The sequence below is a fragment of the Macaca nemestrina genome, chromosome 15 (genome assembly GCF_043159975.1).
Source record: "Macaca nemestrina isolate mMacNem1 chromosome 15, mMacNem.hap1, whole genome shotgun sequence".
NCBI classification, from domain to species: Eukaryota; Metazoa; Chordata; class Mammalia; order Primates; family Cercopithecidae; genus Macaca; species Macaca nemestrina.
The window spans coordinates 42,537,755-42,558,592 of record NC_092139.1 but is presented as its reverse complement, the minus strand read 5'-3'; the positions used below and the strand labels follow the sequence as shown (position 1 = coordinate 42,558,592).

At 36.4% G+C, this 20,838-nt stretch overlaps 1 protein-coding gene across 3 annotated transcripts in view; it reads right to left on the bottom strand.

The window, feature by feature from the left end:
* Nucleotides 1-738: 738 nt before the first annotated feature.
* The window catches only part of LOC105481533 (phospholipase C beta 1), a 748,575-nt gene continuing 728,475 nt past the window's right edge, over nucleotides 739-20,838 (bottom strand). For all 3 annotated transcript variants that reach the window (XM_011741183.3, XM_011741182.3, XM_071079653.1), the window contains one exon: nucleotides 739-4,018. Coding sequence is in view for 2 of the 3 variants with exons in the window: in XM_011741182.3 (XP_011739484.2) it covers nucleotides 3,791-4,018 (228 nt within the window). In the remaining variant the exon portion in view is untranslated. The remainder of the gene's footprint in view (nucleotides 4,019-20,838) is intronic.

Sequence of the window (20,838 nt, the reverse complement as noted above, 5' to 3'; positions counted from 1 at the left end):
TAATTTATTGTGCAATTAAAAATAATTAGAAGAGTATAATTGGATTGTTTCTAAGACAAGGAAAGGATAAATGCTTGAGGTGATGGATACCCCATTTACCCTAATGTAATTATTATACATTTTATGCCTGTATCAACATATCTCTCTCATGTACCCTATAAATATATATACCTACTATGTACCCACACATTTTTTTTGAAAAGCTAAGAGATAACAGATAATTCTGATTGTTTTAAGCCCTTAGATTTTAGAGTCATTTGTAACACAGAAGTAACAAATACACTGTATTTGGGGTGTCTCTGGAACATTCACATAAAACTCACACATACATTTCTTATCCTATCAACATTGTAAATGCTTTTAAAATCTGTTCTATAAGAACATTTACATCAAGTGCTCTGTCAATTCTTGTCACTGCAACTATTTGCCAAAAAACCTTTGACCGTTTTGCTTTGCTTAACTTTGGTCAAGGAAGACAGAGAGAAAGGAAGGAAGAGAGGAAGGAAGAGAGGGTCTCCATTATGGAAACAATGGCAAGTGTAATGCCACTCCTGGATGGAGGGTGGCAGAATGACAGCAATGAACACTGTGTCCTCTGGCACACCCAATATCCTTTACGGGCATAGATGTGCCCTGTCAGAATGGGCACGATGGCCCTAAAGACTGGCATTATGTCTGCTCCCACCACTTTCCCTGTCAAAAGAAGGTTGGCTCTGACACCAAGAAATAACAGCTGGATTGTGTTAAGAAATTTTTATTGTTTCCTTTGGATTTGTGATGAAAGCACATAAAATTACAAGTGGAAGAAACATCATGCCACAAAATTGCATAGAATTATTACAAAAATGTGAATTATGCATTTTAAATAATTTGAGATAGAAGAACCAAAATATGTACATTTTAAGAGCTTCAAATACTTTGTCCTATCTTTTTTTCTTCTTAAAAGGCAAGAATCACAATGTCCAATCCATCACAAACAATATTAATACAGTGCACAAGCGCAACATTAAATTCAAAGTAATGCAAGCAATGGCCCTTTTTTTGGAATTATTTAAAGACAGCTTATCTACTACAGGAGTATTAATTAATGTGTGGTGATACTCAAATTTTAAAATGAAATGTAAAAAACCAAAAACACATGGCATGTCATTAGAACTTTGAAAATTGGTATACATGGCCAAAACCATGCTATTCTCAGTAGTGTACAGGTATCAGAGAGACACAGTCTAATTTAATACACAGCTCTACTCTCTATTATAGGAAAAACCACAGTACAGATTTTCACACATTCAACAAACAACAAGGCAAATACATAAAGGCACAAAACTGCACATCATACAGACCCCTTTTCTTTATCTTAGTCTATTTCAAGTAATATTAATATTATTAAATGATAGTATCATTGTAGTAGTTTCAATGATGCAAGATGGACAGTGTTACACACTACCCCACAACTGCAAAAAGTGTCATTGTACAGATATAAAAATGTGATTACAGTAAATGGCCAAATACAAACATATTGTAAAATGACTAAATTCACTAAGATAATGAAATCCAACTACCAAAACAGTTTTGTGTAAGTCAAGGTTATTCAACTTTATTCTATCTCTGGACTAAAATGTGATACGATGTTCTGCAATAATCACCATTGTGTTTGGTTATGAATGCTATTATTAGTTCATTCTTCTGTAATTTCAGACAGTCTGTAATTTTGTTTATAAAAATGCAGCATTCAATTTTGACCGTTCTCGCTTCTTTATGATTAATGCCTTTCTTTCAAAGTGCAAAAGTAGAATGATTTACAAAAGATTTCTTTTTCAGTGGAAGTTTTATTAAGTGTCTAATGAACACCCCAAACCCTTCAGATCAAAATATAATAATCTCCAAAGAGGATGTGATTTTCCCCTTGCGTCTTACTAGATGTGTTTTTTTAATCAAACACTGTTTCCTTATGTTTGAACTAAGCCTTCATTTTGATTAAAATTTAATTGTGATCTCTAGTTATTGCTTAAAGTTAAATAAAATAATTTTCATAAAAATATTAAATTCTTGAAACACAATTTTCAGGACACAACTGGTTTTTGCGTTTTAAGATATTTCGCTAAGCTACAATCAGACAGGTTTATTTTAAAGTAAAATAAAACTGTGATCATCTGGCTTCTGGGTTTTAACTTCAATACTCATGTGTTACTTTCTAAGTTACATTTTTCTATATATTATTGTTTTTCTTTTTTCAGAACTTTCAATCATGCTTTTTATCAGTTTTACCTTGATGTAATTTGTTTCTCTTATGCCACCTAAAATAGGAACTTGTAAAGACACAGTTAAGTGAATTAAATGTACTTAGTAAATATAGAATGAAAGTTTTTTTATGTTAGAATAAAATAGAAATGTTTCAGACTTAAAAATTATGGAAGATTCTAATAAATGTCCCTATTTCTGTCCTAATTTTTTGACCATTAAAACAAGCTTAAAATCTGATGCTTAACATTTAATTTTTGATCTTGCAAAATATAAATCAAATACATATAATAAGTTCTAAATCTACTTCAGTTTGCATCAATGGCTCCATCAATTATTTCTTAGCATCTCCATATAATTTAACATCCATGTAATCTAGATGTTTGACCCTTTTCTTCTCTATCCATTTGTCCCTGATTTTGGTTTTAAGTCTTGTGGAAGAGATTTGGGTCATTGTCAATTAATAAACACATATCTACACTTATGTGTGTGTGTATGTGTATATGCACTTACATGACTAAGTGGGTACATATATACATGGAGATAATACCTATCATTTACATGTGAGTCTTTGTATTCTCTAGATAAATATTCAATCTCCCTCTCTATATTAAAAATAAATGAACCATAAAAAATGTCAAACAACAAAATAACCACTGGAACCTGTTCACTCTGATTGAATATCTGCTTAACATATGTCAGCTCAACTATTTTTATTCAACAGACCATTTGTAGTTATTTGATCATTTCAGGCGAAAAACCAATGAATACCCAGACTCTGAGTGCAAATAGTCAATGCAAACAGCACACTGCCTGGAAGTGTGTGGCTGACTTGTTGATGCAGCCAAATGTACAATCCATATTGCTAAGTCTTGGGATGGCTTCACTGGGCAAGGATACAGTCAAGTGATTTTTTTTTTTCCAAATAGAAAACAAACGTATTTGAATCACTACGGTATCTAATAAAACCATGTCAGCAACAAATACATTGATGACTCTATGATAAATAAATTAGCAAACTGCAAGTCACTGGTGCTTGCAAAGCGAAGGATGAAACAACGTAATATGCACGTTGACTTGAAGATAATGGTAGTTGAGGGGCAGTTAGAAAAAAAATACTCAAAGTAGGCTGTTCAATAGTGTTAAATAATGCTATGCATTTCTCAAACTATTTCTATGACTTTGAAATACTTTACACCAGAGCTTCGAATAAAAACATGAGCTCGATTTTCTTCAAAGAAGACACTCTCCTTCATTAAAAGTTCCATGGAGCCTGCGAGTTGCTTGCTTTGAATTTACTATTGGAAAGAAAACAAAAATCTCACATACATGCATTCTTTACTAGTAGACCTGCAGAGGTTTCCACATGACACATGGAGCCTGGGCATGGGACTTCTTCATGGATTCCTCTGGAACTCTCCCTTTGGTGTGGATTTTAGGCTAAGGGATGCTTCTCGGGAAGATGGTCCTGGGCAGTGATCTTTGTAATAAGAGAGAGTCCGATGTCGCTGGAGTGGCCATGCAATTTCTGAAGGCCTGGCAGGAGCATTCACAGAGGAGTATCAAATTCTTTTCCTGGGATGTCTCCTCCCAGCTCCTCACTGGAGGGAGACTTGTGGTTCACTTTTCCAGGGTCTGAGGACAGGGAGAGAGGGGCAGAACCGTGATTGCTGTCTTCACTGATCTTTCCTTTCATGGCTTCCTGCACGAATTCCAAAATCTCGAGGGGCAGTCTTTTGAATTTGTCTTGGTATTCTTGCTCCAGCTCCACCTGCAGCTGGGAGACATCAAGAGGGGAGATGACTTGAGGTTGTTTATGTTTCTTTTTTTTTAAATTATTATTATTTTTTATTATTATACTTTAAGTTCTAGGGTACATATGCATAACGTGCAGGTTTGTTACATATGTATACTTGTGCCATGTTGGCGTGCTGCACCCATCAACTCGTCAGCACCCATCAACTCGTCATTTACATCAGGTATAACTCCCAATGCAATCCCTCCCCCCTCACTCATAGGTGGGAACTGAACAATGATATCACTTGGACTCGGGAAGGGGAGGTTGTTTATGTTTCTATACCCACTCCCATAGAAACTCTCTGAAAGAGATATACAAAGGGGGCCGATGAATATATCAACTGAAAATATCATTCAACTACAGAGCAGATGTAACAAAGTTTAGTTGGACACGTCATTTGTCTGTAGCTGAAAGTCAACTTCAAGTTATGTGTGGCACAATAAGGCTAAAGACTCAGAATCAGATGAATAATGGTATCTACAAATGCACACACACACACACACACACACACGTGGGTCTTTTGAAAAAGGTGTCAGAGGCTGGGCGTGGTGGTTCACACCTGTAATCCCAGCACTTTGGGAGGCTGAGGCAGGTGGATTGCTTGAGGTCAGGAGTTTGAGACCACGCTGGCCAACATGGTGAAACACCATCTCTACTAAAATACAATACATTAGCTGGGTATGGTGGTGTGTGCCTGTAATCCCAGCTACTTGGGAGGCTGGGGCAGGAGAATCACTTGAACCCAGGAGGCAGAAGTTGCAGTGAGCTGAGATCACGCCACTGCACTCCAGTCTGGGCAACAGTGAGACTCCATCTCAAAAAAAAAAAAAAAAAAAAAAAAAAAGGGACAGAAAAAGAGAAAAAGGTATCAGAAAACTATAAATAAAATAAAATTATTTAAAAAAATATAAAAAGTAAAACGATCCAAAGTTTACATTTAGGGGTTGAAAAATATTGATAGGTGAGCGTTCCAAGGTCAGCCATGAACCTGGCTAGGGGAAGCTAAGAAGCTGAGTAGAGTAGACAGAGTAGTGTGGAGTGGACTTTGGGATGTGCAGCTTTAGTCAGAGGCTGGGAAGCCAATGCTGGGGTCTAAGGAGCAGCTCGATGCATTTTCACAAAGTAAACAAACTCATGTATCCAACTTGAAATTTTATTTTGACCGCTTTTGCCACCTCTTTATTTTGATTCATTTTTCATTCTAATTTTTATTTGCCTTGTAAACCATTCTAGCTACCCTTTAAACTGTCTTTTAATGTGTCTATTTTATGCCCTGGAGAATTTGCAGATGTTTTAAAGTCCTGGAAGCCTTTCTTCAAATGGAGACTTACGTGGATGTCTCATCATAAAATAGCATTAAAAACTGGGATTCTCTGGTAGACAGGGAGAGAAGCAGGGCAGCAGGGAGTGATGTCTGCTAGGGAGCTGTGCTGTGCTGAGTCCAAAAGAAGACCTTGAATTTTAAAGAAAATTATCTCTGTTTATCAATTGGTGAGCAGAGAGAATAATCCTTGAAACACCGTGTAAGGTTAAATGTTTCCCCCATACCTCCTTATTAGCTTGGAGGCAATTTTTAAGATATGGCCTTAACACCTGGACTTTTCCTCCCTGCTTTTCAAACTTTAAGATGCACACAAATCATCTGGAATTTTGATCTTGATTCTGTCCGACTAGGAGGCCTGAGTGGGGCCCGAGCTCCTGCGTTTCTCAACAGTTCTTGAGGGATGCCAACGTGGTTGATCTGCTTTGGCCACTCTGATAGCTCCCTGTCTGGGTTCTACTCTCAGCCCCCATTTCTACTTTTTATCTTGATCTTGGCTGTGCATCCTCCATCTGCAGTTGTCAGGGCAGCCTCTGGGGCTTGTTCTGATCCCTGGAATGCCAGGGTGAAGCCAGTCCCCAGGGCATCTGTCTCTCTGAGTCTTAGCCTCCTTCTAGACAGTGACAGCAGCTTGGGAACATCTTCTTTAGTTCAACTCCTTTCATTCTCACTTCTGTGCCACATACATTTTGCCAATACTAAATTATTTAATTTATATTAAGCAATCCCTTATCTATCCCAAAGTTCTGAAATCCAGAAATTTTCTTTTTTTTCCTTGCAAATTTGTGGCAAACTCCTTGACATGAACTGATATTGGGATGATACTGATACATAAAATATGTATAATTTCATGTATCCCCTGTCATATGACTATTCATGAACTTAACTGCAGACATATTAATTTGTTTGATTTTGAGGATTACTCAGGTCTCCCTGAAGTGTTATGCTCATGGTATATGCATCACATTGCCTTTCTAAAATCAGAAAAGTTAAAATTCTGAAAAACAGGCCCCAAGAATCTCAGATAATGGATTATGGATCTAGTTCAAATGACTTTTTTTTTCACATCAAAAGGTGTGTGACATGCACTCATATGTTTATCATAGCATTATTCATAATAGCGAAGACATTAAATCAACCTACGTACCCATTAATGGTGGACGCATAAAGAAAATATGGTACATATATAACATGGAATAGTAGGCAGCCATAAAAAGAATGAAATCATATCCTTTGCAGCAACATGGATGCAGCTGGAGGCCATTATCCTAAGCAAATTAATGTAGGGACAGAAAACCAAATACCACACATTCTCACTTATAAGTGGGAGCTAAACATTGGGTATTCATGGACATCAATATGGGAATGATGGACACTGGGGACTAATAGAGTGGGGTGAGGAGTTGGGGACAAGGCTTGAAAAACTAATTGCTGGGTACTATGTTCATTATCTGTGTGACAGGATCATTCATATCTCAAACCTCAGCAACACACAATGTACTCATATTACAAACCTGTACATGTACCTTCTGAATCTAAAACAAAAGTTGAAATTTCAAAAAATTTATAAATATTGTTTAAATATCAAAGAAAAATAAAAATAAAAAATAAAAATAGAAAATAAAAGAAAAATAAAAGTGGTATCTGGTAAAAATGGCTTAGACTGAGTATTGAAAATCAACTATTCTCCCCAAATGTAAAATGTGGGGTGTTTACGAATCTATTTGCTAGCACATAAATTCTTATAAGCTGAGGAGGAAACACGCTGTGAGGGGGCGCTCAGGGCCCTGGACTCATGTGGCTATGACGGAGCACCTTGTACAGGGCCCTGCTCTTCGTGTCAGCACATATGAGTCACTGGAGCATCAAACAGGAAGAAGACAACTGCCAGTTCTTTCCCTGCTGTTCCAACAATTTAGAAGGAAGTGGGGGTTTTTACAATGTCACACTCTTTTGCACAAGTGAAATCTTAGCCTGGTGTTTGACAGCTTCCATTTACTACCATTCAGACCTCATCATCAACTCACCTCAGTTTTAATTCAGTAACACATGTGTTTCCAAGGAAGATAGGGAAGGGAGAAAAGCAAGTAACCCTGTTTTAAGAAAACAAATTGCTGTTCTCTTATAGGTTGGACTGGGGGACCCTCAGCTATGGATATATTGTACCTGACCTAGCAGAAAATTTCTCTTAGGTTAATGCTCATTGGTGGACAAGACCCCATAGTGCTTAATAAGTGCTATTTCTTTAATTATTAAAAAAAGAAGTAAAATACAAGAAAATGTCAAATACCTAAACCAATGATTTTTAACATTTTTAATAATTTAATTCTAAGAAAAACTTACATTTCAGTAATTTAATTTTGATAATGATTTTTAAGAATTTATAATAATTGACCCAGTTGTGGCTAAGTTATAACTTTAGTAGACTTTTATCATGGGCTAGTAGTAGATTTTATCATATTCTAAACTAAGTCACTGCCTCATGACATATTAAGTGCCATATATTTCACACTTTTTAAAAAGCCGTTCAATTGTTAATGAATTAATTTCAAAATTGTATTTATTACATTCCAAGTTAGAGCTTTTGCTTTTTCTTCTTAAAAACTAAATACTTGTTCATTGTAAGAAAATATGAAAAGAATACAGGGTAATTCTGGCTCCATTCCAACAAAGGCCCATCCTTCAGTGGTCTAGAGCTATTCCAGACCAAGGGTTGCAAACTCAGGTGTTTACAGGGGCCAGGCTTCTTATTTTCATTACACATTTTCATCAGGCTGTGTGCAAGAAAGTGGGGGTCGTGGGGGTTCTGAAGAGCTAGAGATGACAGGCACTGTCTAAAGGGGGTACGAATAACTCGGTTCTAGCTGATGCTTGTCAGATTGAAAATTGAAGTCAGAAATCCACATCTTCATGTAAGAACCTGAGTTTGTTGTTGGCAATCAATTCAAATCACATTTGTCAGCGCCACTGGGCTCATGGAGAATTTACAACCTTCCCCCTAGCAGATTTAAATCTGGCTTTAACCAGGGGACTCCAGAAGTGAGGTCCAACTGTGGAATTCCAGTTTAGATCTTTCCTAATTTTCCTTCCCCACAATCCTAGGCTTAGATGGTCCTCCACAGATCACCAAGGCTTCCTCTTGATTGCCTCTGTTCTGGGGTTCAGCATCATCCTATCTAATTGCCACATTCTAGGTTTTGTACTCTAATATGTGTTGAATTTTTTATTCTGTGCAAGTGAAACAGTGTGTTAGGTGTGAATGGTAGATCAGTTGTGCAAATGGCAGTAATTCTTCACCCCTCCTTGTAATCATAACCTTAGTGGTGTGACTTTGCAGCTCATCCCATCCTAGCAAAGAATGGAGTGGATTTCTCTTCTTCTTGAATCTGGGGAGGCCTTGTTATTTGGTTCTGTCTAGGAGAATGTGTCAAAAGTATATGCTGTTCTGAGTCCAGACCTCACAAGGCCTTGTGTGCTTCTGCTCTCACAGTTAGAAGTTTACTCAGCCATCATGTGAACAAGCTCAGCCTAGCTTGCCAGAAGAGGAGACACATGGCTCAGTTATTATACCTTTTCCATCACTTCAATTAACTATCAGATACAAAAGTGAAGCTATTCTAAACCAGCTCGCCCCTAGCTGACCACCAGCTAAACACAGACATGAGCAAGCCTACTGAGATCAGGTGAGCCTGGTTCAGACCAGAACCACTCCATAGACTCATCAACTTAGCAAATGCTTATTGTTTTACTACTGACTTTTGTGGTTGGTTGTTAGGCAGCAGTATTATGGCCATAACTTCGAGTGAGGGGAACAGAAAGGAGTCTTATTATGTGGCCTGGCCCCATAAAATACTCATAAGCTAACTCAGCAGGCCCCATCCTTTCATTATTGTGGTCTCAAAGCTAACTCAGTAGGCCCCATCCTTTCATTATTGTGGTCTCAAAGCATATTCATGGGGAAAAAATCACCACAGGACAGATAGACTTTCAAGATACATGTGATTTTGTAGGCTATGCCTTAGAGCCTTTCTCGCATAACATTGTCAAACATGAGTTTGTTTGATCTTAAGTTGATAAGACCTCTTTTTGAGGTCTTATGAACAAGAAAGAGGAAAGAACATGATTGACTTTAACCTTTAAATTTAAGATGAGTTGTTATTATTATACTCAGATATTAATAAAGAAGAGTGTTGCCAGAGTTTGTTTTATTATAGGCCCAGTTCTTCAATTTGACTAGTCAGGCTCAAATTCTAAATTTCTCAGTTAACTTGATTTTCAAAAGATATTGCCCACTAGTCATTTTTGTGAACTCTGGGTAGTTAAGCAGGAAAAGGCAATACAGTCAAGTTCAAATGTATTCAATTCTGCCTATGTTATCAAATATTTTTGTACTTGGGATGCTTTTCTGACTCGGACATTCTTTTCACCTGTCTTTTTAAAAAGGCAGAGATTTGATCTAGTTAAGGAAAGCTTTTAGATGCATAAACATAAGTGAAGACCAAGGAGCAAGCAAAGTTACTCTTGAAGGTTAGCTTCCAATCAGAAAACAAACAAACAAAACCCAGTATAACATAAACGTGGCATAAATATAAGACAGGTTACTGAGTTATGAATCAGAGACAATCAAACCAATTTCCTAAGGAAACAAACTGAAACCAGAGAACAATAAGCTACAATGGAATAACAGAGGAACTGAGAAAACTTAAAAAAAAAACGCAGCTGGAGAATGTGCAGACAGATATTTGCAAGGTTTTCAAAATTTGGAATTCCACAGTCCAACTCAGGTCATTTTGCCCAATGAAGTCTATGAAAGATCTTAATACAAAGTATAAAACCAATGTATTTTATAATATAAATATTAATATATTAATATACAAATATGTTATATTTTATAATATAAATAGAACATACTATATTATATAATAATATATTCTATTAATATAATCTATTACACATATTACATACATTAATATTTATATTATGTATATTACATATACTATATATACTATGTGTAATATATACTATTTTATAATATAAAATATAAAGCCAATAACAATCTTAGGATGGTTATTTACTTCTGTCTAGGAGAATGTGCCAAAAGTGTAATTGTAATTGTGAATAACTGTATAATCATGGGGTACAGAGATCTTTTTAAGCAGGACAGAACAACATAAGAAAGAAAAACATAGATATTTTTATCTAGATGAAAATAATCCATTTCTCTGAAAAATGAGCATAAATAAAGCAATTCATAGGAAAAGAAATACAATACAAAGAATATATGTACAATACAAAAGAAGTGCAATACAAATATATATATTTGAAATATAGATGAAAGCATCTCGTTAACAATCAGAAATGCAATACCACAATACCTTTTCAAGGGGCATTTATTACATTGATTAATTTAATTTAATTCATTAAATTTAAAATAAATTTCTCTTAAAGAAGCAATAACATTCTGAGAAATTGACACTGAAACATTGGGCAATAATTTGACAAAATGTATAAGAAGGCAAACATAGGCTTGTAACCCAGCAACTCCAATTTTGGGAATTCGGTCTATAGAAACAAAACCACCAACATATAAGAATGAACACACTAAGATATTCATTTTTGTACATGAAAAATAGCATTGTTTTAGCATTGTTTGTACAGGCAAGGCAACCAAAAAATAAAACAAAACAAAGCCAGCCTGTGAAAACTACCTTAATTTCAATGTTTTGCCACATATGCATTATGTATTGTCTATCTCTACATTTTTTGCTGAGTCATTTGAAAATATTTCAGGCATCACGACATTTCACACATAAAGACTGAAGCATACATTTCCTAAAAAGGTTTCTTTCTGATAACATTAGCATATTTATTTATTTGCTTTATATTAATATATACAGAAATAGTTTCAATATTATGACCTGTCAATAAAATAAGCAAATGAAGCTTGAGACTTTTTAAAAGTTCTTTTCATTCATCGGATATATCCCACTAAGTGTGCACAATTATATTACTCTGCTATAATTCACTGAAAGTAATTCTATTCTTTGTATAGTTATGTTACCTTGAATATAGACATAGGATCACTTGTTTCAGTTTGTTTCCTCGGTAGACTTTTTTGATTATTTTATTCTTTTTCTTCTCTGGGAGCATCTGGTGTGTGTGTGTGTGTTTGTATGTGTATGTGTGTGTACATACACACATATATAAATAAAATTGACAATTTAAAATTGTATGTATTTATGTAGTACAGACTGATGCCATGATTTATAAATACAACATGGAGTAATTAAATAAATCCAATTAACATATTTATCACCTCAAATACTTATCATTTTTTGTAGTGAGAACATTTGAAATTTAATCTCTTAGCAATTTTGAAATGTAAAATACATGCTGCATATACTTAAAATTTAATTCCTTATAGTCTTTTAACGCTTTAAAAATATATCTCCTAGCCTTTGAGAGGCAGGAATGATAATACGGTACTGTAATTATCTTGCTTAGAATATTCTGGAATTTACTGCTAAAGATTTGGGAAAATAGTAAAACTAACAAGCCAAGAAATAGCAAAAACATGAATAAAACTTAAGTGTTTCTGTAAAAAATCATAAGGCTCTCACTTAAAGAACTGTGATGTAGTCAAATAATATAAACCAATGGCTTTGAAAACAGGGAGAAATAATTACATTATTGTGATAAGTGAAAAAGTTTACCTATAGTTGTATATATACTCTGACAATAACTATGACCATTTTTTAAAGAATACAAAACTACTTTGAAAAGAAACACTAAAATATAAACTGTGTTAGAATTATGAGTATCTTTATTTTTTCTATTTCTCATTTTTATGGTTATGTGATTATTTTATTTTTAGCATAAAAATAGCATTCTAAAATGAAAACAAAATCTAATATAGTTTTTATAAAATACAAAAAAGAAAAATGTAGAACTCTGAATGTGGGATACAGTGACTAGGACAATTTTACCAAGAGTTACTGCAAGGACTATAGTATTTTAACCTCAACATCATCAGTTAGCTAAGTGGATATTAAAAGCAATGGGAAACACATTAAAATAATACATTCATAGAATGAATGGTTTCAAAATTAATCCTGAGCAAATGTGCAAGGCCTCATTTTATTTTTAGAATAATCTCATGAAGTTTGCTTCAAGAATAAAAATAACAGAATCATATGAAATTTACAGAGTAAGGTTAGCTAGGTTACCCAAGCATTGTTGGAAAGTGACATGTGGGAAAATGGGACCACATGCTATATCCCAACCACTTCAGTTTTTGTTTGTTTATTTGTTTTCCACTAAGTTTCCTTCGAATAAATTGCCATGGGACTTTGAGTCAATATGGCTGACTGAAAATTTCCTTTTCTATTCCAAACATAGGAAAAGGCAAAATAAAACAGTACATACATACTCACTTATATTTACAGCTGAGTTTGAATATAAGGAAAAGAAATCCTTAAGTCACAGAAGTAACAAAGGAACTCACAGTTAACAGAGTTGATTCTCCATTTTGCGGGACTAGGAGAGATTGGAAGAGGAGGCCTCAGGATGCCGGGTGTTGGAATGCTGAACCTGAAGTCCCTGCATAGAGCCAGGGGTGCCCACCCTTGAAATGGGAACTAGGAAAACCCAATCCACAACCTTGCGGAGGCGGCAAGGAAGCAAATGATTCATGGAGCACATTGAGGAAAAACATCCACAAAGCGAATCAGAAACCCATGAGTGAGGGCAGTTTCCAAATCATATTACCCCTGTGAATTGAGTACCCAGTTCCAATAAATTAAAGCAAAAACTGTTCAGAAACTGACAAAACCCGCTGAGTCCCAGCAGAGGTATAGCAAATTCAGAATGTTTGGAGTCCTCGGCAACCAAGGGCAGGACTGACACCTATAGACAAACAACTCCTAGGAAACATGAACTCAAGTTCAAAATTACAAACGACTTAAGTAAAATGCAGCTTTTGTTCAACTTTGTAATTCAAGGTTGCCATTGGCAACTGAAATCTAAAGATAAGGAGTGAAATGGTGATCAGTGTATTTCTAAGTCAAAGTTGAAAATACTCCAGACATAAACAGTAGTAAATTGGATAGTTCATGCCAATGTAGAAGAACGCAGGCCATTCACAATGGAAATCAATTACTGCTGCTTTTTATTGGGTGCTGGAGTATGGTGCCTGCCTATATTTTGGGTAGATTTTCCTAAATATATTTTCTTCAAAATAATATTAAAATTAATTTTTAGCTTGTGAACAAATACCTATTAGCAATAGAACCTGTTACACAGGGCTAAGAAGGCAACATAAGTTAAACTGATGCCATAGATCTACACAAAGTAGACAATTCACTTAGGGATAGGTAAGATTCTTTCTCCACGTAGGGTTTAGAATGCTTGCATTTTATGAAATATGACCTTGTGCAGCTTATTTAATCTCCTGGAATTGTAACTGTTTCATATATAAAATACGAATAATAAAACCAATCTTCCTGGGCTGTTAAAAGGTTTAAACAAGATCATACATATTAAATGCTTAGCATACTCTGATTTGCTTATTAATAAATATTGTATAACCTCATTTTTAAAAAGAGAGAAAAATGACTTAATGCAAAAAAAAACATCTAAAGCCCTGCCTATGAACCAGTCCTTGTTCTTTCCAGTTAATTTGAGTCGTTATTTGGTCAGTTATGGCACTTGATGGATTTCTCTTTTGGGACTATATTCTGGTTTGTTGTTGATTTTGATGCATTTGTCAATAAGTGGTATTTTGAACACTCTGACTCATGCAAGGCTCTGTTTGGTGTTGTGGTGACTGAAGAAATCAAAATCCTTCCAAGGTGAGAAGCAATGAAAGTGGGGAAAATAAAACATTGGACTGAATGAGTGCTACACACAAGACGGATTGTGTGGATGCTGAAAATGAAGACTGTACTGTAGCCTTAAGGTAATACAGGGAATACTTTATGAAGGACATTAGACTTAAAAATTGAGCCTTGTGGAATCTGCTAATATCTTTAGCATTATCCTTATCTTGGGCAGAAGCTCTCAACACTTCCTCCATTGGACATATAATAGATGACATTCACTGGGGAGACACAGCTCTCTAGCTGTAACTTCCTTTTCCCTACACAATCTATAGGTATATAGTGAAAGTATGTAGATGTGATAGAAAACATGAATCTCAACTTTGAATCTACTCTAATATATAAAAACTAAATTATCACACATTTACTTTCATGAATTAGCCATAGATTACAATGGAGGGATTACAATTCTCACATACTCTGTTTTCATAATCTATGGCTAATTTCACAGATGGATGCACATTAAAAGTGACAAGATAATGTACACACAAAGCACCTGGGGATTTTGTTAAGATGCAGGTTCTGATTCAGAAGATCTGGCATGGGGCATGCTACTCTGCATTTCCAACAAGCTCCAAGGTGATGCTGTTGTTGCTGGTCTAAGAACCACACTGTGAACAGCACCACTTTAGACAAAGGTCTTCCAACAATTTTCTCCTTTTGTGCATCCTCTTCCTTCCTCAACAACATTACTTCAGGGTCTAGATGAATATTAAACAATTCTTTTGTAGATCTTGTATCTTCAGACGCTAATGGTCAGATTTAGATTCAAAGTGTTCATTGGAGGCTATTGGGTGAAGGGCAGAATGAGGGTTGCTAAGTGTGCCAGAAAGGAAGGATGGAGGAGTCAAGGACAAGGTAGGCAAAATTCTAAGTAGATCCAAATACTGAATCAACAAAAGAGGAAAGACAGAAGCTAGAGACCATATGATTTACCAAGCACAGTGCCTAACATGAATTTCCTTTTTATACTTCATTTCAAGTCAAAAGCCAAATGCATTCTGACATAGTTCTTAGGTGTGAACTCCTCTATATATGCATATACTCCATGAAACTGCCATAGAGGAAAACTCCTAACATAGTCCACGCTTTTATACCTCCTCTGAGTCCTGAAATATATTTCAAAATTTCTAATCATCTCACAGGTGTCTAGAGATTACTGTAGGAACCTGGAAAAGGAACACTTAACAATTATATAGTCAAACCCTTCATGACTTAGATGTCTCCGAAAACGACTTTAGTAATTATACTCAAATCCTTTCTTTTATTTAGTGAAAATCTGTGGCCCAGAGAAGTTAGTGTCTTTCTCAAGGACATGGCTGGCTAGTAGCAAAACTAGGACCAGGACCCTGTCAGTTCTCTCCCCTGTGGCAGATTGACTGGATTAATGGCTCCTCCTGTATCCAGAGCCTTTGCTTTATTATTCTCAGTTTCTCTTATGAGAGATGTGGAGTCTATTTCTCCATTCCTTGAAGATGATGTGGTCATGTGATGACATTGGTTAATAGGATGTTAGCAGGCATGGTCCATGCAGAGGCTTAAAAAAGCCTTTATTAGCTTTCACTCCTATTCCTATGGCATGCCATGAGAACATGCTTGGACTACTCTAGTAGAAGATTTAACACAAGGAAAAGAGTTGAGTCACGTCAATCATCCTGGTCACATACCCCAAATTATCCTAGATTCATCAACATCCAACTGATACCCAGAGATGTAAGATGGCCAAGATCAGTAGAGACACCTGCCTGACCCGCAAGGAACCACAGATGGATGAACACGTCCAGCTAAGCTCCGCCATACTCAGCCAAGATCAGCTGAATCCCACAATCTTATGAACTAAATAAATGTTTATTATTGTAAGCCAGTGAAGTTTTGTGTCTGCGATATGGTATTATTATTGCATTTCCCCCATGACTCTTATAATTTCTTTCAAAAGTATGCATTAAATTCTGTGGCCTTGACATGAAATGAGTTGTTTACCATTTTCCAGGAGCAAAATTCTTATTGCTTTATATACATACCCAAGCCACTTACCCTAAAAGCAACTTATACTACAATTTAGGACAATAATTATGCTACTCAGCAGGCCACGTCAGTCCAGCTAATACATGGGTTCTCAGTCTTGACCTTTTTGTGTGAGCACTGGAGTACTTTCTCCTTATAGGGGCCTGTGATTAAGACCTAGAAGTTTTCTATGTCTAGTTAGATGTTTTCTTTTGGAAGACTCAGCTGGGCATAAAAATGATTGTGAATTAGGAAACCAATTTTGATTTTACTAAAATGATAAATAATCAAGATAATAACCCAAAGGCATTTGTCAAACAGAAAGTTACTATTATATTTGAAATACCAAAAGATGTTCTAAGTCTTTGAAGATCCTGTGTTCTGGGGTAAGGAAGCTTAAGAGACGTGTTTTATAATCTCGAGAGAGTAAACATTCAGCACATTGTTCATCAAGTCCCATCAGTCATGAAGTGAGGAGACTAAAGCCTACCATCCCAGTGGTTCAGTGCAGAATCAAGATCTGAATACTAAATTCTTGCCTCCTGGCCAGGTGCAGTGGCTCACGTCTGTAATCCCAGCACTTTGGGAGACCGAGGTGGGTGGATCACTTGAGGCCAGGAGTTTGAGACCAGCCTGGCCAACGTGGTGAAATCCCATCTCTACTAAAAATAAATTTAAAAAAAATTAGCTGCGTGTGATGGCCGGCGCCTGCAGTCCCAGCTACTGGGAGGCTGAGGCACGAGAATCGCTTGAATCTGGGAGGCGGAGGTTGCAGTGAACCAAGATGGTGCCACTGCACTACAGCCTGGGTGACAGAGTGAGATGCCGTCTCAAAATAAATAAATAAATAAATAAATAAATAAATAAATAAAATTCTTGCCTCCCATCCAGGGTTCCATCCCCACCATTCCAGGCCAAATGTTCACTGTGTAAAAACAGGATGTGTGAAGATCTCAGGAACCTGATATTCTTGTGTGTTGAGGGGAAAATAACAAAACATTCCAATGTATTTTCCTTTCATGTTCAGGATTTCAAAGTTGCCTTCACAAAATAATCAGGAATTGTCTTTTATTGAAAAGTGATGCTGAAGATGGGTCCCGTGGCCAGGGTCTTACTGACCTGCTGTCCTCTAAACAATACAGTACGGTTTTATGGAAGGCAACAAGAACCCTCAACCAGCTGCAATTAGCCCAGCACATTTCCAAATCATCACGGGCTTTTCTTTGTGTCTGTCATACTTGGAAAATCCTGGTGTTTCACTCCCTCTGTGTTATTCTTAGTTTAAGAAATGTTTATTTGATCAGCTAGTTGTTTTTCTGTTTTCCATTAAGTACAGTCTAATTTAATCAGAATAGTTCTGTAAAGAATCAGATACCATAAAAAAGGACAAGCAAATGGAAAACTGGAATAAGGAAAAATCATAGATTAAAAGAAAAAGAAAAAAAAATCTCTCAGATTATAACCAACCTAGTAAATTGCTAATAAGGAAATATAGAACCATAAAATAATTATTTACTATAGTAATAGTAACATTAAAATTAACAGAGTGCTTCTTGTGTGGCAGGCACTGTTCCCAGGACCTTACATGTATCGTTAATACATGTACATTAATTTCAGAGTCTCTGAACTCAAATATATATGGGGCTCAAGAAACACAGATCTGTGAATGAGATCTGGTATAAGGCAATTGAGAAGTAGTGGAATCTGTAGCCAAGTGGAATTGTATTTCTTGTATAAAACACTCAAATTCAGCAATTTTAACATATTCCAAGAGTCCAATAAAAGGCCCAACTGAGTCAAGTCACTACTTTGTGGCTTCGGATTTAGCCACACATGAGGAGCAAGTGCATGCCAGCCTACTCCAGAGAGGCTAAGAAAGACACCACCAGAAGAATCCCATTCTCTTAACCACACAAACCCTGAAAAAAATCAATAAAAGGCCTCTGGGCAATTGAGATAAAAGGCCATTCAAAGGCTAATTATTTTTAGATGAAGGATGTATTTCTTTTCAATCAGGTGGAATGCCACCAACAGGAAAGAACTGAACATACATTATGAATTCAGTTCTTACACTGAGTCACATTAGAAGCAAGGTCAGTAGTGCAGATGGTGCAAGCAACCATCTCAGAGAACCTGAAGTCCCATGAAGCAGCGTCCTCAGGAAGTCTCAGATCTCCAAAGACTTTTTCCTGTAGGGGTCCTGCCCTTGTGTGGGCCTCAGCGCAGATCAGTCTCCTCATCGGTGCATGCCTTTATGCTAACTCCTTTTCAGATATACCAAGGATTAGTAATTACCCAACTTGAGCCCTAGCTACAACCACTTTCTCGACTCAAAGCCTGTGCATGGCATTTACAAAACAAGTGACAGGCTGTATCAAATGTCCTAGAATGAACTCAGCTATGTCCCTGGAGAACATCCTTCTCCCGATCACCTAAAATTAGTTTTGGTTTTTCTTTTTCTTTTTATAAATGTATATTTCAAGAGTGGTTAGCCGTCCTAGGGTTTTATCAGGATAATTGATTTTGATGCTTAAGGGAGTATGTCCTAATTACATAGTCCCTCCTTCTAAATATGATGTTTATGTCTCCTGCTTAAATTGCTGTGGTTTTAGGGTATTTACAATTTTTTCTGAAAGGAAACTAGGCATTTGTTTCTTGGCCTCACAGGCATTTTGAGAAGCTTGATTGTTGTGCTTGAATTCTCCACCCAAGGTGAAGCTGAAAATGATGATGGGATTTCTCAGCGACAGCAAACTGAGGCAGGGCCAGATCAAAAGACAAATGAGTGACAAGGGCTGGGTGGTTACAGACAGCAGACACCCATTCTTCTAACTAGATTACTACCACATGAAAGTGTACACCCAAGGTGCCACATCTGATTTTTCAAAAGAATCCAGAAATCTGGATTTTGTGTTAAACCTTCTAATTTGTCAGTGTTACCTTAAGTTAGAAATTTACAAAACACCACGCAGATCGATTTGCAACTTCTGTAGTATTTGGGTAATGTATTCCATCTGTCTGTCTTTGGACTTGATAGATAACCACCTGAAAGTCTGCTGGGGCCTCCCCATTCAGGGACTGGCCTCTATCCTTTTCTTTGTTGCACTAGAGGAGACTTAACCACATTGCGCTGGTGTCTCAAGTCTTTAACAAGGCGACTATCATATCCCCAGGTAAATTTTTGATCCTATTCTTGAATAAAAGGCATCTGCTAGAGAATATTGGACATCTCCCTCTTTTCCCTTGTCCTTATTCGTCATGTAAGTATGGTGATGTAACTGTGCGAAACACACCGGGTTTGGAAAGAAAAGTCAGACAAGCTGAATAGCAAGTTGTTTTTATAGAAATCCTCTTTTGCAAGTCTTCTAGCCCAGATCCTTTTGTTAATGAATCCATTTCTCGAAGAGGTCTACAGAGGTGACTTGGAATACAAAGTCATCACTTTACTGATTTTATCTTTAGGGTCTTTGTGAGTAGCAGTCAATTTAGAATAATTCTACATTTAGCAGATTTGGATTCCAGTATTTTGGTCTACATTGCAGAAAATAACTCGGTATCCTCAAAATTTGCATGCACCTGTCCACGGTGTCTGCTGTGCCTGGGTGCAGCTGCCAAATCCAGAGATGATGTTTACAAGTCCTCCCTACCACTTTTTCACCCAGGCATGGCCATTTGAAAAATTCTTGCCAAAGAGAAGTTAGGGCAGGGCATTTTGGAGACATATGGGGAATCTCTACTATTTCTTTCCCTTTTCCAGCAAGATCCTAGGGATGATGGAGCCCCATTATGAAAGGAACCTGGTTCCCTGAATTGCCATGATGAGATAAACTGTTCATCAACTGGAAACACATTGGATTGTTGTACAAAAAAGAAATAAAATTCTATTATATGAAGCCATTGATATTTTTATACTGTTTGTCACAGCAGCTAGTATTATGCTAACCAATACATTCTCACATACATATTTTGTGTTGCATGATTTATCTTGAGGTCAGGGGAATGATGAATATACATGCAGATATGAGTGTTTCTCTTATTTATGATTAATCTTTATTAGCCAATTTTTATGCCATAAGGATGGCCTCTTAAATTTCTGGGGGCCTTTTTGGTTATTCTGAAGTTTAAGTGGAATTAGAGAATCATCCTAACAATAAATCTTGAGTACTTTATAACTACCTTATAACTATGAGAAAGAAAGAGCTAGTGTTATAAAGCCCAGGGGCACTTTTAGTTTCCATCCATCTTTATCTCTTTCTCCTTTACAAGGAAAGTGCAAGGATGAAAAAAAAAAATCTCCCTTTTCTTCCATTGTTATCACTGGATTAAGGTACATACAGTACCTATGGCCACAGTGAAGTTACTGTTATAAGGACAGGAATGGGTGACTTCAATTTAGTACAATTGCAAATTAGTTTTAAAACACTATTCATTTTTCTTCTGCTTAGATTTAAAACGCAGAGCTGGTCTGCTAAATCTTGCTTTCTCCTTCCTTCTTCCCATCAGATAACTATATCCTGGCACATATAATTCTGGTGCTGCTTCCCAAAACTTGGGGTTTTCTTCAGATCACTCAACCCAGGAGATTAAAAGCCATTGTG